This window comes from Schistosoma haematobium, chromosome 3 (assembly GCF_000699445.3).
Source record: "Schistosoma haematobium chromosome 3, whole genome shotgun sequence".
Taxonomy (NCBI): Eukaryota; Metazoa; Platyhelminthes; class Trematoda; order Strigeidida; family Schistosomatidae; genus Schistosoma; species Schistosoma haematobium.
Window position 1 is genome coordinate 28,590,676 of NC_067198.1, and position 25,360 is coordinate 28,616,035.

General features: G+C 31.9%; 1 protein-coding gene across 4 annotated transcripts in view; it reads left to right on the forward strand.

Moving 5' to 3' along the window:
- Window positions 1-477: 477 nt before the first annotated feature.
- Window positions 478-25,360, forward strand: part of CCDC87 (Coiled-coil domain-containing protein 87) — a 26,623-nt gene continuing 1,740 nt past the window's right edge. Inside the window, exons 1-19 of one of the 4 annotated variants that reach the window (XM_051213509.1) lie at window positions 478-622; window positions 2,154-2,350; window positions 2,398-2,463; window positions 2,501-2,636; window positions 2,668-2,728; window positions 2,780-2,808; window positions 2,861-2,952; window positions 5,503-5,616; window positions 6,985-7,083; window positions 8,135-8,257; window positions 11,546-11,706; window positions 12,049-12,106; window positions 12,851-13,002; window positions 16,364-16,455; window positions 19,109-19,224; window positions 19,995-20,268; window positions 22,715-22,767; window positions 24,326-24,406; window positions 24,453-24,504. In XM_051213509.1, coding sequence (XP_051069499.1) covers window positions 2,267-2,350; window positions 2,398-2,463; window positions 2,501-2,636; window positions 2,668-2,728; window positions 2,780-2,808; window positions 2,861-2,952; window positions 5,503-5,616; window positions 6,985-7,083; window positions 8,135-8,257; window positions 11,546-11,706; window positions 12,049-12,106; window positions 12,851-13,002; window positions 16,364-16,455; window positions 19,109-19,224; window positions 19,995-20,268; window positions 22,715-22,767; window positions 24,326-24,406; window positions 24,453-24,470 — 1,809 coding nt within the window. In that variant the 5' untranslated portion in view covers window positions 478-622; window positions 2,154-2,266 and the 3' untranslated portion in view covers window positions 24,471-24,504. Of the gene's footprint in view, window positions 623-2,153; window positions 2,351-2,397; window positions 2,464-2,497; window positions 2,637-2,667; window positions 2,729-2,779; window positions 2,809-2,860; window positions 2,953-2,999; window positions 3,316-5,502; window positions 5,617-6,984; window positions 7,084-8,134; window positions 8,258-11,545; window positions 11,707-12,048; window positions 12,107-12,850; window positions 13,003-16,363; window positions 16,456-19,108; window positions 19,225-19,994; window positions 20,269-22,714; window positions 22,768-24,325 lie in introns of all 4 variants that reach the window. The other 3 variants (XM_035730314.2, XM_051213508.1, XM_051213507.1) reach the window with 3 other exon arrangements.

Genomic DNA, 25,360 nt, shown 5'->3' on the forward strand with positions numbered 1-25,360 from the left:
ATAATAACTAGGCAGGTGAATCCGCTGTAAAGTGTCTGAAAGCTCATTTTTTGTATAAAACTCTGATTGCTGTCTATTTTTGACTTGTTAAATGGTGAATTTCACTTGCCCGAGTTCGCATTGTTGCAAATAACCACACTAGACTGACTAAACATTACTAGGTTGTGAGCAAAAACTACGTCAAACTATCAATAACCTGGAATAAAAGCTATGTAACAGGCACAACCATCATGAAAATTGACGTGAGACGGAAAAATACTGTGAATAGCTGGTGAATAAGGACATCCAAAATCTTCCATAAAGTGTAACATGTGTGCGTGAACCAGTAGCAGCTTCATATGTCGACACTTTAAAAAGAAAGTTGGGTCAACTGAGAGAGTATCAGTTTTTATAATAACATAGACAATCTAGCCCCTTGTTCTTTCAAATCTGAAACTGATGCAGAAAATATTCGTGCAAAATGACCTTGTTACCATAGTAACAAATGGACGAGGAGATTTAGATGTTTAGATTTGTGACGTTCTGAAACTCCTCTTATCAACCTCTGATACTGACTATCAGATATCTCTAATATCACAAATTTTTTGCTTGTCATCATTATCGATAATGTTCATTTCTTAGTGTAAGTGTACTAATATTAGTAGGAGTTAAATATTTTACTTGTTGAGTTGTCCCAAACTCCCAACATTGGGATAAAATAGATCAGTTTTGGATAACTTACAGGGCAGTGCCTCCAAAAACTTTGTATTAATTTTAGCTAACTGCAACAATCGAACGTTGGGAACTGCATTGACCATGACCCTATGATGCATATGCATCATATGATTATAGCAGTGTGCCTAGGATATTCACCAACAGCCGGACAGCTTACTCAGTATATTTATTCAAACATTTGTATCGTCGATGACTCACAGTACTCATTTTTGATACTGTTATACATACTTAGTAGCCTTTGAATACTTAATAATTAATACATGAGTCGCGTGAAATTCGTACGTTCTAGCAAAGTCATACTCTGTCTTAAAAATAATATATTTTAATATAAAATTGTAAATCTCTGCTATAACTTGTGGCCGCCGATTAGAGAGCAGTGAGTTATCGATCGGATCAATGACGCGCGAACCCGTATGAGCAGCCTAGAGTTCTGATTGGCCCTGCTTTTCACCTAGCCCAGCCAGTTGAGTCCAGAACACCAATTCGAGCCTCTGTAATATGAATCATTATATTTCAAACATACTGAGTTTATATACCAATCAAACAGACCACAACGTAGCAATAAAATATGAAAAGACACTTGTACAAGAATTAGCCAGATGTGGCTGTGAATGAGGGAGGTAGTAATTAATATACTGGGTATAACTCAAGAATGGTAAAACGTATAATAATAGTTTAAGGGTCAAAATAGAGCTTATAATAAGAGGAATATGAATATGTATGGTTTAGTTACTTAATAATTATACAATAGAAATATAGGTTTAGTATTGGTCCATAAATGGATCCCAAAAGTTACCATTCATTATTCTTGTCGGAACATAACAGTTTCATGCATAATAACCCTTTAAAAAGGCAATAAATTTCAAAAATCCTATGAAAAAGATTTTGAGATGGCAAGAATGACACCAAAACATTTTTAAAGTGCATTTACACGTATGCAAGTAAGTAAGTACTTACGTCATACATGTCATCTAAGTAAAAAAATCATGGCATTTCAAGGATCACATGTACGCCGTATAGTTATGTATAGAGCTTCGAAAACTTCAAGTCCGTGGCCGTAATTCGTTGGGATTCAAGGTGTATACTGTTGAAGATACCTGAAATTGTTGCCTGTCTTATCATGCTACAAATAATGAAACAAAATTATTTGTAAATTAGTCGATCCCTTTGATAAGTTCCAAAGTATGGGCTGTGATTTAATGAAGATTTATGAAGCCTGCACCTCATAGCAAGATTGTCGTCGTATGGGGTTAATTGTTATCATGCAAGGTAACGGCTTACAGTTGTAACAATCTTCTAAAAACGTTTTAATTTTCCACTGTTTTTTACTTGTGTTTTCCCATTGTTGAGTGCTTTAAGTTTCGTTTAATTACTCATAATGATAGTTATGCCTGATTAATAGCAATTTTCATGTTTTCGTTCGTTTTATGACTTTTTAGATTGATAGGTTGGTTGAATTGATTGGTTCTTTCAGATATACAAAAACCATTTTTCTCCCACTCACACTTGAAGGATAATTGCAAACAAAATAACAACTCGACGCTATACGAAAATGAGTATCACCTTATTAGGTTTTAAAACTATGTTAACGGAGGAGTTAGGTAACAGTTTAGAAGAAGATTTAAGACAAATGGTGGTTAGATAGCTTACTGTTTTAAATGAACGAGTGAAATAACTTTGTAGATTTCGATAACTACACAAGAACTTGAAAAAATAAAACAAGAACTCATTTGTTCATTTAAAGACTCAGTATGTCCACATTCACCTTTTTTAATTTACTAAGAAGTCATTCTCTTTGGATGGGACACAATGGTCCAAAATAATCAAAACTTTTGCGAAGATTGTAAAAGAACTATCTTTAGGACCCGGAGCGGAAACAAATACGTCGGCATTTTCATCCCAACAGGAAAGCATTCCAAAGGGTATTTACAAAATTTACTAAATTTTTGGAAGCTTTTAGAGAAATAGTGTACATGTACAATAAAACGGTATGCTCTGATAATCAAGGATACAGGTAATGTGGACCACTTCAAACAAAAATTGCTAACTCTAATATACATTCCAGTGATATAAACAATGGACTATCTTTAGAAGGTATTCCAATTTCAGATTTGGAAACGTATATATCAATCATGAATTATTGCAGAAAGTCAGAGAAGCCCTTCCCAGTTTGAAACAAACTACCCCACTGATTTGTCCACAAATGTTTGCACTGACTCCGAATGTGAATATTTTAAAGTGAGTTTTATTTTTGTACGAATATAATAGTTCTTCTCATCGTATAGGAAGTGGGCTCATAAATAATTAGCGATAGTTTGTTTTGTATGTAGAGAAAACTAAATTTTTAAAAGGATCAATGTATACATGAATAACTATCAAAGGAAGGAGCGGCACATATTAGTAAATAGAGTAATAATTTCATTACGTATCATTTACATCAATAAATATTAATGGGACACAGAACCGAATAGACAGATACGAAGACACTAAAAATGGAATGAGATTTGTGATTGTTGATGGTGAGCCAACGCACTCAAATGAAAAAGATTAAAAAAAACACAATTACGTACATAAAATAGTTCACTGTTACAGTATAACCACGTAAGTTCAACAGATGATTCAATCATCAAAATACTAATATACGAAGACATTAAATATCTTGAAACAAGAAAGTAAGTTAGCAAAAATAAATGACTAAGACTAAAGGCTATACAATGATCGTAAATTTATTTCTTTTGTACTAATCCTTTTGATTATAAATATAATTTTTTTTACATCCCAATGAGTAGGAAATTGTATTTTTGACGTTCACTGGCTTAATGTAAGCCACTTCTGAGTAAATAAATAACCGACATTGAATTAAAACAAGTTTAAATAGTACAAAGGAAACCATGAAGATTATTTTTAGTACAATCAAAATCATAATAGATCTGAATATGCCAATTTCCAGTTATTATTGGTTTAGATGAATTTGTATGACTTGTCACTGTATTGAATTTCGTGTCAGGTGAGAATGAAGCAGTGAGATCCCCCGTGAGATCTTGACTCGCGCCAAGGAACACGTAGGTTACACAAAAAGGCCTCCTAATAATCCTTTATTACTGTAAAGTTTACAATTTAAATCAAAAATAGCAGTCCGGGCTATTTTCAGCAATCACCAAATTGATATTAAAAATATCAAAACAATTCAGAAAGGTTTCTCCAACTATAGAGACAGGCGAGTAGCCGAAGTGTTCCACATAATGCTAAATCCCTCTGCCCTCAATAAGAAAAAAGGCCTGAATATTTATTTAACCTAGAGTGTTTATCCAAACAACCATATTTGACCTTATTTATGTTCCACACAATCTACACACACACACACAATTTCAGCCCTACTACTTTGTTTTTGGTGGAGTTTTGTTCTCTGAGCTGGATGGACCAAACCATCCAGCTCAGAGAACAAAACTCCACCAAAATCATCCACCTGAGCTACAAATCTTCTCCACCATTTACTACTTTGTTACAGCACATCAAAACAGTGCAATGAAATCTCAAATAAGTCATAGTGATTAAGGGGAGCCCTCGTAGTTATTGAAAAGAATGAAGTTTTCAATAGAGTAACATTACTGATTTTTGTTCAATTTATCCACTTGTAAGCCAACCGCCGTCGCGAAAACTAATTGTATCTGATTTATTTATTCTACTGGTTGTAATTGTCTTTATTTAGGATATTACAAGTTGCCTGTAAAGTAATCATTATTGGTACTGATGAATATAGGTATTGTAGTAGTTGTACAGTTGAGATATGTAACATGCTAATTCAAAGATTAAACTCTTCACTCTAATAGATTGATTACATGTGACTTGGCAAAGAAAAATGAGATATATTTAAGTTTTGATCAATACTGATCAAGAGAACCTGTAGTATTTTGTAAAAATATGAAATTTAAGGATTTCGTTTAGTCAATACTTTGATTTTTATTTTATTTTAAGAAATAGTAAATAAGATTTAATTCAATGTTGAAAGTGCATTAATATTCGATATGAATGAAAAAGACTTTTACTTCTAATACTATTTATTAAATAAGTCAGTCTCAAATCATGTATTTTCATTACTTACAATGTGTGGGCGGCGATCAGAATTTTCATACTGATTAAAGTCTGGTATAGCACTTAAAATCTAATCATCTCGATACGACTCTGTAGGACTGACTGCTAGGGGAAAGAAGTGTGTTTTTTTAAAAACACCAAGTACTTTGTTCTCTAAATGATAGTTAATGTAATAGTTTGGTTATGTTGTTTGACGGACTATTGTTTACTATTTTATGTCTTTTAACATATATTTTTGCTAGAAATAGTGTTGTGATTGCTTTATTGTCTTAATCCGTAAAGTTAGTAGATCGGTTGTGTAGTATTAGTCTTGTAGTAGGTGTTTCTGTGAAGACACAGTTTTAAAACTGTTCGTCAATTGGACTGATTCTGTTTGTTTGAACAAGGCATTCCAGTCGTTGACCGTCCTACAGGAGACGCAGTCGAAATTTATTCAACCGTAGATTTTAGAATTCTTTGTGTTAGCCTTTAAGATATTTAATTTTTTTAAAAAGCTTAAAAGATGAAATCTCTGTGAAACCTAAGTCACTAACATCATTGTTAGTCGAATACCACTGACTCCAATTGTTTCAGCTTAATCTAAAAAAAGAGTTACAAATGAATTACGTCTTGGATTTTTACTTTGCTAACAAATTCGATTTCGGAAAGTCAGTGATTCACTTATCAAAAACTAGTAAATAATATTTTACATTTCAGGTCGGTGTATTACGTAACCTATCTGATGAAATACTTCTAAATCAACTACAAGCTAAACCTATTCTTAGTATATCTCAGCAACCAAGTTTCTTAATGAAGTCATTTGAAAATACGGTAAACAAATAATTATAAATTTTATAGTTATATTGAACGATAAGTTATTTGTTTAGAGGACAACACCTTCTAGACTTAATTAATTTTATGATACAATTTTTAAATGAGTCTAGTAAGTATTTATCCACGATCATTTGTTATATCTCAAGGGGCAGCCGATTAGGTGGGCAGTGACTTATCGATCAGATCAAGGGATTAAGAATCTCGATAGACTATTCTGGCCCGTTGTCCCCGACTCAGCTAACGCGATCAGAAGTCTTTGTAAGGCGTAGGAAGTGTATTCTACAGGCAAACAGCAGATACCAGGTCAGGTCAAGCACAGAAGTCAAGCGTATTTATACAAATATTTATAATCGATATTGTCACAGTAAAATGTTTTTAAACATTAATCAATAAGTTTATCAATCGACAGCTATTCAAATATTTAATCGATAATTTCGTCAATTGACTGCTATTTAAACATTTAATCGATAAGTTAATCGATAAGATGAAATTACAAACTATGAGTTTTGGGGATCTATTGTCCCCAACATCATTAATGAACCGGAATAGATGATTTCCATGGCATATCGATTCAAAATGTCTCTGAGAAGAAAATAAACACTGACTTCACAATTTCTTTTTTTATTAAAAAAAGAAATCTAGTTAGCCAGTCACTTTTAATATAACAGTCTATTTAATAATAAAGATACTTGAATGTTTTATCTCATGTTTCAACTAATGCATGGAAATTGTCTTAACTATGCACAAATATGAATAATGACTGACATAACAAATATCTTTTCGACAAACGTAAAACCACAATTTACATGTTACATCCTTAAATTCTATATGTCAAGGTAAAGTAAAGTGAAATAATTTACCATTGACTAATTTTTATGGGTAAACAGAAACTAAAGTGTGAAGATAGATTAGTACCATTTTCCTTCAATTTGTCATTTCATTCAGTTAAATATGTAGGATAATAACTTGTAACCAAATATGGTTTTACGAATGGGAAGTGAATTACTGTTCTGTAAAATAATTTGTTACTTGAATGATTAAAATATATTTTACATCAGATAATGACTGATGTTCTCAAATAAGGATCACTAGATTTGGGCATGAAAAGCTAAGTGGAGTCTTTTTCATCATTAGAACTGAGAGTAGAAGTTTCAGTCGCATATAGAGTTGTAGGTCTAAACTTCTACTTATTACCATGCAACGGTGAAATAGTTTTACGGTTCTCCTCAAATTTCAGAACTCCTCCTGATTAGGACCATTTGTAACAGAAACCGTTTACCCTCTCTTCAAATATTTTACATATGATTTAGTAAAATTTAACAGGATGTTATATCTTAACAATCAAAAACTGACGATTTCTTCCAGGTTATACTAACACCTGATGTAAGGCCTACTGACAGACGTTGTGTCTCCGAAAATTTACTACAAACAATGGGTCCATTATGGAATGAATATGCAAAAGAAGTAAGTCACTCCTTATATATTCAGTGGCTGACTGACTGACTATGTATATTAGTGGACTACAAGTGAACATTTACATGAATAAATGTTTGGCCCAGTCATTGTCACTTGTAATAAATCAACTCAACAATAAGTGATTAGGTAGTTACCAGAGTCAAGTATTCAATTGTATTGATCAAGTTTACATTTGGTTGTAATTTCATATTTAACATAAAAAGTATCGAAATAATTTACACATTGTCTCGAAAGCAATAATTTCATCTTATCTTTGTGAGGTTCTACTTTTGAAAATATATTCGACTTTACTTGACAAGACGAATGGCAAAGTACCTACAATCACTAAGACACTTTAGTTTTTTTAAGATCAGTGATAAATGAAAGAAATGTGAATAAGACCATTTCTGTGAACATAAACAGTTGATAGTAACAATATTTAAGCTATTTGTGTTAAGATAAATTTAATGGAGGTATTTTGCGACAGATTTTGATCCAGTGGTTGAAGTAGTCTACACAGTATTATTAAACTTAACATAATAGTTGCCCCCACGATAATGTATATATAAATATATAAAGCAGAATTGGTATGAACTAATGTTACTATATAGAATGAAGTGGTCGTGATTGTTGACCACTTCATTCATCTTGGAAGTTATCTAAACACTTCCGTATTTGTAGTTGATGAAATTTTGAAAGGAGTGCAAAAGATTTGTTTCATTGTTGTCAACTTGTTCCATTTTTGAAACAAGTAAAATATTCATCGTCCTATCGATTGGAAAATATACTGAACAGTAGTTCGTTCTGCATTGATCTGTTGTTGGGAAACATAACTTATTAAAGTAATTTGGAAATATTCGACCACGATTATTTTTGATGTATTTTTAGTTTATTCTGTTGTTCTGTTGATGCTCAGCTTTAACAGACACTGGTCATTGAATGACATGCTGTTAGTTATCTTTGATTTATTACTCGGTGAATGCTTTAATATGATAAATAACTATGTTTTTTTGTTTTGGAAAAACATTGTTTGGCAATAAATATATAATAATATATTGAGGTTGATGAAGAAACTGACATTCAGTTGGATAGAAATTTGCCTATTCTTGATGAAAATGATGAAATCTTTACTAATCTTATCAATACAATCGCAAAAGATTTCAATGAGATGAAATTTACCAGTGTAAGTTACAACATATATGATACTCCACATTTGTGTAATTTTAATTCGTACTTTCATTGCATCTGTAATAACTTTGAAAAGAATAATAATTCTCGAGTTTGTTGGATTAAGACATGCCACCAAAGTATGGATCTATAAGCATTACTTCAGGTCACGTAAATATAATATTATTTTACTGCCTTATGTTTTTAATAAAAGATAACAGAGAAGGTGAATGAATCCAAGTGATATGTAAGAAGGAGAAACCATGTTAGTGCAAATATAATCAGTTCTTATCGGAGTTGTTGAATATTCAAAATAATAAATGATTTGTGATTATTTGAATAATCTGAAGGTAATTTCCGTCATTGACTGAAATTAAGTCGGAAATTCGTGATATTCAGATGAAATCAAATACTTACAGATCCAACAAAACAAAATTCAAGATTATCCACAGAGACGGTGATTTAGCTATGAAATTAGACAAAATACAATATAAACCTTAAATAGTGAGATCTCTGAAGTATTGACTGAATTCTTACACAATCAAAGAACAATACTTTCCAAAATATATATACAGAGTTATTTATATCGACATGCGATATATGGCAGCTAATATCTGTGTCGGAATCTTAGTAGCAGACAATTTTAAGATGAAGATGGAAATTACAAACGTATGAAAACTGTCACAATATAGCCGACTTTCGACAGATATACTAGGGTTGAAAATATATATAGCAGGTATCAAAAAGATGTGATTACAACCATAAATAAAGTGAATATTGTCAGCTGATGTTAATAATCAAGAATATCAGAAGACAACAGAAAACTCACATTGGACGCTCAAAAGTTATTAGAGATGGAAAGGGTTCCTGAAAATAATAAATAGAATAGAGGAATATGCAAAACGAAGTCGGACATAAAGAAGGTAAAGATGTAGAATGAAAAAGAACTTGACACCGATAACGTCGAATGATATTTACTACGTACAGTCCACCGATTGAATTTGCAAAGAGTGAACTATGAGAATCCATATTACATGTAAAACAATAAAATTCCCAGAGCTAAATTTGAAGGTTTCAGATAGTATATTATCTGTTTACACGTCAGAGAGCTCATTACTTACTTACTTACTTACGCCTGTTACTCCCAATAGAGCATAGGCCGCAGACCAGCATTCTTCAACCCACTCTGTCCTGGGCCTTCTTTTCTAGTTCCATCCAATTCTTGTTCATTTTTCTCATGTCTATTTCCATTTCCCGGCGTAGTGTGTTCTTTGGTCTTCCTCTTTTCCTTTGACCTTCAGGATTCCATGTGAGAGCTTGTCTTGTAACGCAGTTGGGTGCTTTCCTCAATGTGTGTCCTATCCACTTCCAGCGCTTCTTCCTGATTTCTTCCTCCGCTGGGATCTGGTTTGTTCTCTCCCACAGTAGGTTGTTGCAAATAGTGTCCGGCCAACGGATCTGAAGTATCTTGCGTAGACAACTGTTAATAAACACCTGTATCTTCTGGATGATGGCTTTTGTAGTTCTTCAGGTTTCCGCCTCATGCAGTAGAACTGTCTTGACATTTGTATTGAAAATCCTGACCTTGGTGTTGGTTGACAGTTGCTTTGAGTCCCAGATGTTTCCAAGTTGTAAATATGCTGTTCTTGCTTTACCGATCCGCGCCTTCACATCTGCATCAGATCCACCGTGTTAATCGATGATGCTGCCCAGATATGTAAAGATTTTTACATCTTCCAGATCTTCTCCCTCAATTGTGACTGGATTGGTGCATGGTGTGTTGTATCGGAGAATCTTGCTTTTCCCTTTGTGTATGTTGAGACCTACTGCTGCTGAGACTGCTGCTACACTGGTCGTTTTCTCCTGCATTTGTTGTTGCGATTGTGATAGGAGGGCCAGATCATCTGCGAGGTCTAGATCGTCCAGCTGCATCCTAGGTATCCATTGTATCTCGCGTTTCCCTTCAGATGTTGACGTCTTCATGATCCAGTCGATCACCGGGAGAAAGAGGAAGGGTGAGAGTAAGCAACCTTGCCTGACACCGGTCTTTTTCTCGAACGAGTTTGTCAATTGTCCTCCATGCACAATTTTGCAGTTTAATCCATCATAGGAATTCCGTATGATATTGACTATCTTCTGAGGCACGCCGTAGTGTCGAAGAAGTTTCCATAATGTTGTTCTGTCCACGCTATCAAATGCCTTTTCGTAGTCAACGAAGTTGATTTAGAGCGATGAATTCCATTCAATTGATTGTACCACAATGATTCATAGAGTTGCGATTCGGTCTTTACACGATCTATAGAGTGCTCATTTCTGATGAGTTATAAGTAGGTAGAAACAACTATCAACTTTCTCCTTGCTTTCGATAAATCAACGAATGATTTCAATCAGAAATAAGAATATCTTCTTAAACATCTTTAATTACTATTAAGCAAAGATGATTAATGGCTATCAGTGGAATCGAGGACAAAGCGCGTTTCGTCCTGTTTGGGACTCGTCAGTTGGGTGTACCTGCATCCCAGAGTTGATGTTCATTCCGAGACTCGAACCCAGCACCGTTTTCTCCAAACGCCATCGCGTTATCCACTTAGCTACTGAGACTGATCAATTGCAGTCTTAAATAACAATGTGAAGATACAAGTAAAACGACACCAAATGAATCTTTAATTACTGTTTAAGAGATATTATAGTATCAATGAGGAAGAAAAAACTAACAAAATCACCATTTTTTAGGCAATGAAGTGATTGTTTTCCGTATGATCTTTCTACATAGGATTTTCATACTTTTATATCTTATCTATAGCTTAAGTAAATTCACTTTTAGTAAATATATCACTCAAAATTCAAAACTTTTGCTTAACTTTATAAAATCACTAATTATTTTGAATTCTTTATCATAGATTACACAATGATAACCTGTTATTTTCTTCTTACAAGTTATAAGTTTAATCCTTATCCAGTTCAAACATTTTATAACGATTTTTTATTTGGATTATCAATGTTTAATGTAAAACTAGTATTTACATTATATCATGTAAACAACCTTTCGATATCTAATTGTATAAATAGTAATATATTGTTTGATGGATTTACTGATCATAAACCTTCCAAACAAACATCTTTAAAAGTTCTACAGTCAATGATTTTTCAGCTCATGATATACCATTGTATAAAAAGAATCCAATGTTGTTACATACAAGTACATAGAGCTAAGATATTTTGACTTATTCTCAATCAATTTTGATAATGTTCTTTTTTTTTGTTTCTTTCTTAATTATATAAATATCATTATATACAAATTAAGGATAATGAAAATTTTAAATTCTTTGAAATACCAGTTCCTGATGAGATAGACATGAAACCAACTTATGAAACAGCTTGTCAATTATTCAATAATAATTCTAAATCTGTACTTACGAACCTCAGTCAATCATTTTTAACGGATAAATCAAAATGGATTTTACCGTAAGTGATAACAAACTTTTATTAGTTAATTCAATCTGAAAACAAAAGCATTCAATTGCCAGAATTTTTTTTAGTACAAAACTTCATTCATATTTATGTTTGAAATGTAAAGACTTTTTAGGAGTTAATACTTTGTAGTAACAATGTAAGCTCTATCTCATTGAGCGGGAAGTTTTTTTCGTAATTAACTGATCAAATAATTGATGAAAGCGATCAATAGTTTTGTATAAATCAACCTAATTAAGAGATCATAAGAGGAAGATAATGACTTTTGTATATAACACAACAAACATTTCAAACAAAACTACTCACAGTAACGTTTTTCTTTGTTTTACCTAACAGAATTTTGAAGTTGCACACTGATGAAGATGAAACTATGTTTCGAAGAACAAAAACACTGGTAATTTACAAAACGTTCTGAATGAATATTCTAAATATTTCGTTTTAATAATCAGGGACGTTTATCACAATGAATAGAATTATTACATCAATTCTTTTAAGTATATAACTTAGTTATAGTATAGTTATTATCATGCAACCAAAGTGATTAATATTAGTACTACTGTATACTGTTAGAATTGTAGCTCAATAGTTGAAGTATAAATTATTTCTTAGCTCTAATCATTTTGTGTTAATGATTACTGTGATAACCAAACAGTCGACTCTGTATTGTACAAGAGTGGTTGATAATGAACAGTTTTTAGTCATTTTCAGGAAAGCGATATCCAAATCCCAACTTAACAAATTTTCAAAACCGAAACCAATACTAAAGTCATCGCATAAATTATTAAGACATTCAAGCGCCTAATTTACGTAAATAATATTCAACCGAGATAATATGGTTGATTCAATCTTTACATAAAACAATGGTTAATCAGAAATACAAACTAATAAATCGATGGTTACTGATATTTCTCCTGCCAAATCAACAGAACTAGCAACTTACACTCACTGATTAATCTTTATGTAACTAAAAAAAGTAACTAGAAAGTAGGTTTTCACCATGTTTGTTGTTTATATGTTACATTAGTTAAGTTTTAAAGGCATCTATCATATGAAGTTTACCATAAGTCAGTTTATTAACTATTTTCCATTTGCTGAAATTACCACTCGTCTTATTATTATTATGATGTATTCACTTTAGCCAAGTAGTAAACTGGATGAATTATTTATTCATGAAGTAAATAAATACAAAAAACGAAGTGAAAAAGTTGAAAATATATCAGTTGACAATTTTAATGAAAAATATGAGAAAACTTTAGTAGAATTAAAAAATGAAGAACAAAAATTCAATAAGTGAGTACTTCAGAAAAAAACCACTAGTCAGTCATTTTTTTTCTTTTCTAAGACAAACTCAGAGTTGATTTATTTAGAATTGTAATAAGATGTATGTCCCTAACTTGGAATCCTGTAGGGAAGCGGAAAAGAGGAAGGCCAAAGAACACATCAGTAGGCCTCAACATACACAAGGGGAGAACCAAGGTCCTCAAATTCGAAACGGAGAACAGCAACCCAGTCACTCTTGATGGCGCAACTCTGGAAGATGTAGAATCCTTCCCATAAATTGGAAGCATAATCGATGAACAAGGAGGTTCAGATGCAGAAGTAAAGGCGAGGATTGGCAAAGCAAGGGCCGGATTCCTACAATTGAAGAACATATGGAACTGAAAACAACTTCCAACCAATATCAAAGTGAGAATCTTCAATACAAACGTCAAGGCAGTTCTACTGTATGGAGCTAAAACTTGGAGAACTACAACAACAACCATCAAGAAGGTACGAGTATTTATAAATGGTTGTCTACGCAATATACTCAACATCCATTGGCCGGAGACCATCAGCAACAGCCTTCTCTGGGAGAGAACAAACCAGCTTCCAGCTGAAGAAGAAATTAGGAAAAAACGATGGGAATGGATAGAACATACATTACGCAAATCATCAAACTACATCACGAGATAAGCCCTAACTTGGAATCCTGAAGGGAATCAGAAAAGAGGAAGGCCAAAGAACGTATTACGTCGGAAAATAGAATCAGATATGAAAAGGATGAATAACAACTGGAAGGATCTGGAAAGGATTGCCCAGAACACAGTTGGATGGAGAATGCTGGTGAGTGGCCTATGCTCCTTCACGAAGAGTAATAGGCGTAAGTAAGTAATAAGATGTATAAATCCACACTATGGATAGTTTATTGAATGTAATCAATAGTGTGTAGTGTCGGTTGCTATGCTAAGCCCACACAGCTTATTTTAGCTTTCGGATACACTAGTTTAATTATTCGTCTGGAGTCTCATTTCGACCTTGTCAATTATTCGCTTATCCACCTTGACTTTTGATACGAGCGTATGTGTGTGCACTTCTTATCCTATTCGTCACATGTTTGTAATTTATTTTAGTTCGGTTATAAATATCGATTAACGTTTGATTAAATTGAATTGGCTAACATGCCTTCTCTATCGCGCATCGTTTTGCCTCGGTCTCTTAGCTTCCTACTTTCGCTCGTTTGTCTGGATCAACAACTGTACGAAATATACTCATTCAAAAATCCATTCTCGTATTTGACTTGTTTAATTCCGTTATCCACTAACGCGAGTTCCGTCGATAATTATATGCAAGGATTGGCGACATGTATATTTCGATAATAATCATACATACGATCTAAGTGGAGTCAGATATTAGACCACTAAAAGTGTACAAAACAGAGAAAGAAATTTACTTTTATCTAGCAGATGTTTAATTACAATACACTATGTGAATACTAATGAATAAAATTTGATTACTTAAAGTTGTCGAGTTAGAGTTTGAAAATGTCCCATTTTGATTGTAAGTTAAATTATTAAAACATTAAGCTAAATATTCATAGAACAATTTGTACAGAATACTGCAGTTCTATTTAGTAATTATTGACATTTATTAATTCATCATATCCAAGGCGTGCAAAAACCCTACTGACACACCAAAAATCCAAGTGCCTCTTAATTAGCATTTTAGAAAAGAGATTTTTTCAGTCGACTATTTTAATTTTACATTGTTCTTTTGTTTTAGTAAATCAATTATACTTGATCATTCACTTGGGCACTGCGGTCACGCTCTCAGTTCACTAAGACCACCTCTAATCCAATTTTCTTTTCAGGTACCTCCAAAAGAACCCTTCCACGGTGTGGGAAACCGGGAGGTGATAACCGCCCTCATACCTCTAACAACACTCAAGACCACTGTATTCATAATCACCTTCTTTCTTCAGTTCTTATTTATTAAACAGTAGAATTCCATTTGAACTGCAAAGCTTCTCCATCTGTTATTTACATCTAAACGTTTTTGTTCGTTACATCATTTCACTTAATTAATGATAAATAACGACACAATTCATGATCTACAATTAAGAAGCAAATAATAGACTGTACAGTAATTTCAGTTAAGACAAATATCAACAGTTCATACACAAAGTATTGTCTACAATCAAATAAAATAAAAATAATTTTAAGGTGAATATTTATACTACAACTGGCCTGTTTGTCTATTCTCATCAACCAATTACAGACGTGAATAGTAAATTACCATACATAGAATTGTATTATGTATACAAATATATATTCATCATATAAACCATGCTATATACTTGGTGTTTCTTTAATTTTAATTTGACAACAATATATCAACCAAATATTAATTTATCATGCCGATAAAAAAACTAATCGAATGGCATCATTTACAACGTGTACAGTTTTAAGCTAAAAAAAATATTGATATAATCTTTCTTTGAAATATAAAATGGATCACTCTTGTAGATTCTGAAAAATTTAACCATATAAACACGGATTATTTAACTACTCATATGAGTAACTGTAGTTCATATTTTCTTAACGTGGTTCATTCAAAACAAAGTTAAATGACTAGATTACAGATATAATAATTTATACCATTGAAGATTGTATGAATTTTATTTGGTTATTTCTTCATTTATTTATTTACTCTGAAGAAATGGTTTACATTAAGTCACAGAATATCAAAAATTTTCATTTCTACAAATTGTGATATCAGACCTGTTTATTTTTGATTGGTCGCATATAATTTTGATTTGGTTATTCATTCTCTGAAGAAGTGGTTTACACTGAGTCATGAAACGTCAGAAAATCTAATTTTTTTTTACTCATTGGGATATTACAAATATATTAATTTATTTGGAAATATGTAATTGTTTTATAATAATATTCGAGCCAATACCCAATTGATTTGAACTTATCAAGTCGAGCTTTGGTATTAATACCTATAATATCTTAGAGATTATATTAATACTAATTGATCATAGTAATAATAACGTTTCATGTATTCTGTTTATTGATATTTGTATACTTCAATACATGGCATAATGTTATAATATAGTGTTTGATTTACAACAGTTCAAATAATGTGGACTTGAATTGTGTGCTTTCTAATACATACATGACAGAAACAATTCATCTGTAGCTTGGAGTTTTGTTTAGTTTCTTGTTGGTTGTCTATAATTGATTAACAATTCATTCAAACAAATATTTGTCAACTACTTCTAACCATAGGTAATTAAATTTTTCATTCCTCAATTTTAGCCATAAACAATGTATTTTTTTCTTAAAAAAATTGTTATTTCTCTAAGTTGTACTGTGTGTATGTTCTTCAGATTAAAACAAAAGTTAATAATATGTCAGTACAAGTCCAATGAAGTGCCGTCGTGGAATACAGGCAATGATATGATAGTTAATAATGACAGTAGTAAGTGAACACATACGTTGTAACTTTACATAAGTGATTTTCAATATTTATTATTCAGGTAATCTGTGTTTTGAAGATAAAAATATGTTGCTGAATGTTAAGTTAGTAAAAAAAGCTTTGTACTTTTTATTTCGCGTACTATTTAGTAATAATCATTATAACGTTAACCAATCACCGCATAATCTTGTAAATGATAATTGATTCTTATCATTTTCATTTCAAACAACAATATCTGTCTTTTTAACTTTTGTTTTCCCCAAATCAAACATAACAGTCAGTTAAACATTTAAACAGAGATGAATGATAGCTATCAGTGAAATCTAGGATGCGTGTTTCGTCTTATTGTAGACTGGTCAGCTGGATGTATATGGATCCCAGAGCTGATGTTCACGCTGGGACTCGAACCAAGTGCTGTTAGCTTCCAGAGACAGCATATTTTCCACTTAGCTATTAAGTCTAGTTAGCCAGTGGCTATCGATATCAAGTGGATTTTAATTCATATATACTGGTTGTTTACATCTCCCATTGATGTTTAGGACTGGGTAAAATGCCCATGACTTATTGGGAATATCGAGTCAATCCAAACAGGATTCACTTATGTCAAAAAGTGACTGATCTATTGCAGTTCTAATCATTGATGAGAAGATCCAAACAACCAATATATATTAGTCAGTTATATAGTCGAAATAATACTGTGAAATCATTACAATCAGTGATTTGATTAAAATAATAATCTGAGATTGAAATTCACCCAGAGATTACCAGTAATTTCACAGAGATACATTGTTCTTCTCCACTACGATATAAATGCATATTCGGTCAACTGTATGATCCAGAGCAAAAAAATTTTAATATTTTACTGACTTAATAATATGGAAATACAAGTTTACTTAATGAAACTACTTGTTGTTGATACTTAAGACTGCATTTGATGATCCGCAGTGGGTATCTCCATATTGTCTGTAGTTAAGATAAGAGTATCAAGATAAGACAAATGTAAACCTTTGAGAATAACTTCATACACAATGAACAAGATATTGGCTATGTTGAGTCAACAGGTTAATGGAAAATACGTTTGTGCTTAAAATTATGTATACTAGATTTGAGTTTCTGTGTGAATATTAGCATTGGGTCACAACTATTTTTAGTAAACGATTGGCAAACAAAAAATCAGGGATTCTAGAATCTACAGCTGTTCAACAAACAAAAATGTTCAACAAACCTTTCATAAAATCCACGATCCCGCACCCAGAGAGATTCGAACCCAGGACCCAGGAGTCCTATACTAAGACGAAACGGCCGTCCAGTGCTTCCAGGTTTTCCATGGTTGTCTAGTTTCAATTGACTCATGATTTCAATCTGTGAAATTTCTAAAATCTCCACAAACCCCTTCTTTCCTAAAATATCCATCAGTTGTATTCTTTTAGTATATGATCTATCTGTAGTGAAAAACCGGCTACGTCAAAAAGGTTAGAATCCACATACGTTGATCAAGATACTACTCAAAAATTGATCTTAAATTCAGCGATACACACTTGATTGATGTGAGTCCGTATTATGAGGCAAATGTAATCGATTGTCAACGGTGTAAAACTATTTCGATTAAGACTTAATTTACTTTACGCATCATGTTTTTTAGGTAAACTTTCAGAAAAATCAACTCAAAGCTGGTTTTTTAATAAAAAATGATTCATTGTTTAATTCGTTGATTTTTTAGATAAATGGCTTAAATGTTTCTGTCCTCGACAAATAAACTGAAGTCTCTCTGAGTTGATATTTTCCGGAGTCATGAATCCACATTGCTGAGATGTACCAAACCGTAGTGAAATGTTTTCGCCCTATTACTATCTGATCTTTAAATGTTCTCCAAGCGATGTCTATTCGGAAGGCAAAGTATTTAGAAAAAATGAAATCCAATTAGTTGTAACATTTTGAACTTTACCTTATCTTATGATAAGGATTTACAAAATATTTCCAGGCTTCTGTTTCCTTTAGAATGTTAATAGTTGCATTCATAACTCGATATAAGCTAGACCACTATTGGAAAACCGGATACAGTGGATGGCCGTTTCATCCTAGTATGGGACTGCTTAGCAGTGACTGTTCACGATCCCGCCCGCAAGATTCTAACCCAGGACCTTTGGTTTTACAAGCAAACGCTTAACCTCTAGACCACTGATCTGACCGGCATTCAACGGTGTTAATATTTAACTTCGATCGATTCATGGTAAACAGTTCATCCATTGTCTGAGGTGAGTAACTGTCTGCACCCAACACGGATCGAACTCCACTGGTCACGGCTTCTCATAAATCGATTGACAATAAACATTAACACCGTTAAGCGTTCACTCGCGAAACCGAAGTCCCTGGGTTCTAATCATGCGCGCGGAATCGTGGACACACTGCTGAGCAGTGTTATACTAGGACGAAAGGGCCGTTTAGTTGTCTCAGATTTCCAATGGTGGTATAGCTTACATCAACTCATGAATTCAACTGTTAAAATTACTATAACCTACACACTCCATTGTGGTCTTTTAGAATTATCTTAGGATCCGTTCTTTTCATTTTTATTTTAATAACAATAATAAAATGTTTGTCTTTATCCATAGTATGACTTAACTATACTACATCATTGCCTACTTTTTGTATTCAGGTGACTATGAGTTGTTAAACAATTGTGAAGAAAAAATCAATTTACTCAAACTTAATTTGATGAATTTAATTAATACTTCACCAGTTTGTAGTATTTACGAGACTGGCAAAGAAATGGTATGTCATATTCATTCATACACAAGGTTATTTATTTAATTTCAATAAATTTATTATTGAATGTGAAATACTTTATCGAATATACAATACATCGTCAATTATTTTTGTATTTGATATTGGTTTGGTCGATCAAACCATCCAGCTCATGGAACAAAACTCAATCAAAATCATTCACCTGAGCTACAAATCTTCTCCACTATCTCAATAGCATTAAACGTTTAATAATAATAACTAAACCTAATGAAATATAGAACAAACTAAAGTAACTATATTTAATATTCAAAACATTTAACTCTGTGCTTGTTAATGTAAAAATATTGTATTATGTACTTATATGGTATGTGTTTGTGAACCATATAACAGATTTATTGAAGATTAAAGAGAAATATCGAATCTTCTATCACTTTTGAACAGTTAGGATTTAGTATTCAGTTTTTATTCTATTTGAAACTTATCAATCTGATAAATCTGTATTAATAGTTTCACTGTTGATAGATGCTGTATATTGATAGCTTCTTAACACTTTATATACATACTGTTTAATGAATATAAATCTACTTATATTTGTATAAAATGATGATGACCTCTGTTAGAACTTCTATTTCTTTTTGCTTTACAACCAATAAACTTATCGTACAATATACAATTTGAATATGATATTTTATCAGCAATAATCAACATCTCGTTTCAATGGAACAGAAGTATAGTTTTACTATATGAAAGAAACAACCCTTCATTAACTTTAATTGTATTCTATATCTTATTTGTAGTGTGATCATAAGTTAAACAGTATAAGAAATACAATTCAACAACGATTTCTTGTTGTATGGAATAAATTAAAACTTACTGAAAATGAAAAACAATCTTGTTTATTGAAATTTTGTTGGCAACATATGAGTGATACTATTTATATGGCAAATATGAATAAAGCATTAAACTTATTGGAATATGCAGAGAAATATATTGAACGTCGTGAAATGTTATTACATAAATTAGCAAAAATTGAAATTGAACATTTAATTCAATCAAAAGATTATAGTTTAAGTAAGTTGGGTAAAAAAATGTTTAAAAATATTTAAACTTCTTACAGTCAATAGAAACAATTAAATTTCGTTTATTTATTTATTTTGTTTTTCTTTCATGGTTTTACATCTCAAATTGGTACTTTTAAATGAGATACAGATAGAATAAGAATCTAAAATAAGATTTTACATTAACTGATGTGTAACCTCTGGAAATTGACAATCACTAGATAGATATTTCGATTTCGATGAAATACTTCTCAGTAATATAAATCCTTAATCTTGAATTAATATTTAACAAATTACTTTATTATCACCTAAAATGTCACTTCATTTTTAACTGATTCATTTAAAATCTATTCAGTTTAAATTCGATCACTTAAAAGTATGGTATGATTAATTTCAATAATTGACAAGGTTTAACCATACTTGACTCAGTTGATAGTGTGTTATATTATAATAAGAATCAAATTCTAAAAGTATGACTATTTGCTACCTATTTCAACTAATCTTCATAATAAAATAGTATTTCTGTGTCATTAGTTTTGCTCTTAGCGTTTCTAGAATTTCACTTTTCTTATTTCGATATCATATGAAAATGAGATATATTTGTAATAATTAACTGTTCACTGCGTTCTTCTTGAAAAGCTTAATAATAAAAATTATATTGACATATATCTGTTAAATGTTTTGGTAATTCTATTGGTTAATGTACAAACACCGCTACTTGTTCTTTTAACATCTTGTTAGTTTAATATTCGATAGAATCCTCAGAGATTAAAATGTTGCCTCTCTTCAAAATTACAGTTAGATTTCTCGTAAATCTGTATCATTTGTTTTTTTCTCAAACGAACAGCTCTAAGTTATGTATATTTCTTTCAACACGATATTGACAATTTAATTTCGAATCCCTTCAAACATATAAAACTTCAGGTTTCCTTGTGATGTGTTGCAATTTACACGCTATAGCATATCATTAAGGTTATGCCATGAAGAAGATCCTACCTAAAAGTTTTCTGTTCCCATAAACCCTTTAACGTTTTGTATATGACGCGAACCATTAAATCGTAAAAATCTGAATTTAGTCAGTCCTAATTTTTTTTGATACATTTTTTGCACTTCATCAACCAAGGTAACTAGGACATGTGTTTCAAATAAATGTCAACCACCTGACCCAACACTATGCTAGATTGAAAAAGCAATAAGGACAACCTGAAAAAGACATATTATTAGATAATAAATTTACTAACTGTAAGTCAGAATTCAAATTCAGTAGCAACACCAAAGACGATTTTACTATTTATCGAACCCCTAATTGTAAAATTTTATTCTCACTCTATCCTGAGATAGTGAAGATTTGTAGCTCAGGTGGATGATTTTGGTAGGATTTTGTTCTCTGAGCTGAATGGTTTTCTCGTGAAGCTTTCGTCGTTCTTCTGAACGACATCACCAGCACAAACTTCAGGTAAACATGAAATGTTCGAATTTCTCCACAAGTGGTTCACAGCTTGTTCTGTAAACCTCGATGTTGTCAACAAGGTCAACAAGAACCAATCAACATCGAGGTTTACAGAACAAGCTGTGAACCATATGTGGAGAAATTCGAACACTTCACTTCTACCTGAAGTTTGTGCTGGTGATGTCGTTCAAAAGAACGATGAAAAGCTCCACGACCAAACTATCCAGCTCAGAGAGCAAAACTCTACCAAAATCACTCTATCATAATCGTTCTCCAAGTCCACTTAACCGTTTTAAATTAAAGGTCTTATTATTAGCTTTATTATTTATCACTAATACGTACTCATGATTCACTATGAAACTAAACCTAATAACATAACGTTATATGGCAGGCATAATAATAACCATATTCATAGTATTGTAGTAAACATGACACGAGTGACGACGACCGAATGTATTTGTCTCGATATTACATAGCATCCCAATAAAATCTGAGAACCATATAGTAAATAGTTAATTTGCAAAATATCAATCCATCGTCTCAAACTTCACTGTTACTTTTGCAAATATCAGTCCATTGTCTCAGATTTTATTGTTCATGCATTTTCATACCAATTGCGTTCCGTTTCCATTCTTCCCTTATCGATCTTCTACCGAAATATATTCTATACCTGACCACCATCATATACTACTTATATGGATACAAGTAACCCACACCACAGTATCATCACTTAGCGATCTGATCATAACAAAATGAAATATAGAAAAAAAAACAGCTCAATGAAATCAAATAAGATAGTTCTATAATCTTCCAATCTATTTAATTGCATGTAATTATAAGTAAATAAATAAATTCTTTTGCAATAATAAACTATTCATTACCATCATATTGTCTAGTTGTGATATCATAGAATGTTTGTAGTTCTACTGAATTTTTACTCTTTAGAATTGATTCAATAAATTATATGAATGAACTAAGTTATTAATTGAATATTTCACTACTATATTAGATGATAATCATTTGGAATTGAAATGTTCAGATGAACGTTATAAAGTTGATAAGGTAAATATTATTATTGATTTTTCTTTATTTGAATTATATATTTATATTAATCACTTATTGTTTAGTAACCCGATAATTGATTCCAATTACATCGTATGAATGTCATTGAAATATATGTGTTATCTATCCTTGTATAAAATTATCAACTTAGATCACGTTAGTGAATAATGGAATTAAACAAGCCAAATACGAGAATTGATTTTGAATATGTGTATTTCATGCACTCATCGATTTGATCAGGCAATCAGGGAATGAAGCGAAAGAACGTGCAGTGGAGAAGGCAAATGAACCAGTTTTCATTTAATCGAACAGTAATTTATATTTATATTCAGACAAAAATAAGCTACAGACATGTGATGAGTAAGGATAAGATGTACACAGGCGTACGCTCATATAAAACAGTCAGGGTTGATTTGGTAAATAATTAACAAGGTCAAAACGAGACTCAAGAATGGATACATCGGCCTGTCCAGAAAGTAAAATAAGTTATATGGGCTTAACATAGTAACTGACACTACAATTGAATGAATGATTATTACACATTTTGATAGTATAATTGTGTTAAAGTACTTTTCAATGAAATCTTTGTTCTATTCAAAGATAAATTACTTCATAATTTATGATTATTGGCTTATTTCGAATGAAAACGATAGACTGACAGTCTGTTCTATCATTAGTTAGGCTTCAATAATATTGAGGATTTAAATTTTTAAATTGAAATATTTTCTCAGACAATATAAATTTTAGTGGAGTTTTGTTCTCTGAGCTGGATGGTTTGGTTGTGGAGCTTCCATCGTTCTTCTGAACGATATCAGGTAGAAGTGAAGTATTCGAATTTCTCTACATATGGCTCATAGCTTGTCCTGTAGACCTCGATCTCGATTGGTTAATGTTGACCTTTAACCTGTTTACGGGAAATTCTTTGGAAGTGTATTATAAAACGTTTTTGGTGAAGGGTTCAAAATGTGTTAACTGTTCAAACGACTTATTGGAAATCTACTGTATTACATGTTCAGCTGATAACTGCTCTTGAAATTACATCATTGCAGCAAACCATAAAATGTTAAGCTAGACTACCAGAAAATGCTAGTCAAAAGAATTTAAGAATGATTTCTGTTAGATGAGAAAGAATTTTGTAGACAATTAATGAATAATTATAAAATAGGTGTGTAGAGATTGTTGAATTACATTGAGATCCTAAATCAATCTGAGTAAGAACACCATTGCAAACCTGGTTGTTTAACTTGGATTGACTCAGGGTTTCAATGAAAATCATTAGTAAATTAGGCCAAAAATAAATGAGTTCATTAAGAAAATGATTGTGTGTTGATACACTGGTAACATCACTAAATAAACTATAGTTGAACTTGAAGTCGCTAAGTCATTCATGACTCATTTTATTTCACTTGCGTCTATTGAACTGTCGTTTATTTAAGGTTTATGAAGTGTAATACAGGACATAATTGTACTTCCAGTATTGTTATAATGTAAAATATTCTAACGAACATTTTTAATAAATTAAATCACTAAAATCTTTATATAAATCTATATTTAATAGAAATTTAACAAGTTAGAGAAACTGATTGAGTCTACTGCTAAACAACTGGAGAAGAAGTTTAATTATACTCTGACATTCAACGTATGTTATTAACTCATAAGATAAATTATATTGTTGAAATTTCTAGAATTTCATGTTGGAGTAAATCAAAGACGTCTAGATGTGTTTGTTCCACAGAGGTATAAATTTACAATAATAATTGATCTTCATTTTAAACAAAAACATTTGAAATTACTATAATATCCACAATACCCCTTCTGATATTATTCAACATATGCTCACTAGTGACTGGCTTCAAGAGGTATATCTTGGAGTTCTAGAGAGAAGTAGTGACCAGTGGAGTTCAGCCAGGTCTGTTGTGAAATAGTAACTCACTGATGACAATGGTGGATGTGTCGCTCAATTTCGTGGATTAGTTGAAGTTAGACATTAACACCGTTGGATGCTGGCCGGCTCGGTGGTCTAGAGGTTAAGCGTTCGCGCGCGAGACTGATAGGTCTTGGGTTCAAATCTCACGGAGGGGCAGGATCGTGGATGCGCACTGCTGGGGAGTCCCACAATAGGACTAAACGGCCGTCTAGTGCTTTCAGGTTTTACATGGTGGTCTAGCTTCAACTGACGCATGATCTCAACCATTGAAAAAAAAAGAAATGGAACCTAACAAAACGATAGTTTAAGAAAACAAACATTGAATTACATTAGCACCAGTTATTAGATGCGTACTCTTAAAACGTAATAATTTATTGATGTTCTTAGTTTACATATTATGAAGAAACATTTTGTTAGCCTAAAATATGGCTAATATAATGAGCTTTGTAAAACATATTTCAAGTAATTTATCTTAAAAAGGTATATCGATGAAAATGAATCGTTTGAAAAAATTACAAACATTTTGAAACAACTTCACTTAGTATTGTTTGGGTTGTATCTTCCCATTGATGTTTAAGACTGCAATTAATCAGTCTGTTATTGGCATATGTGCATACTGTGAGTATGCCTCGATATTGCCTTAATTCACAAGCTTTTTGAAAACAA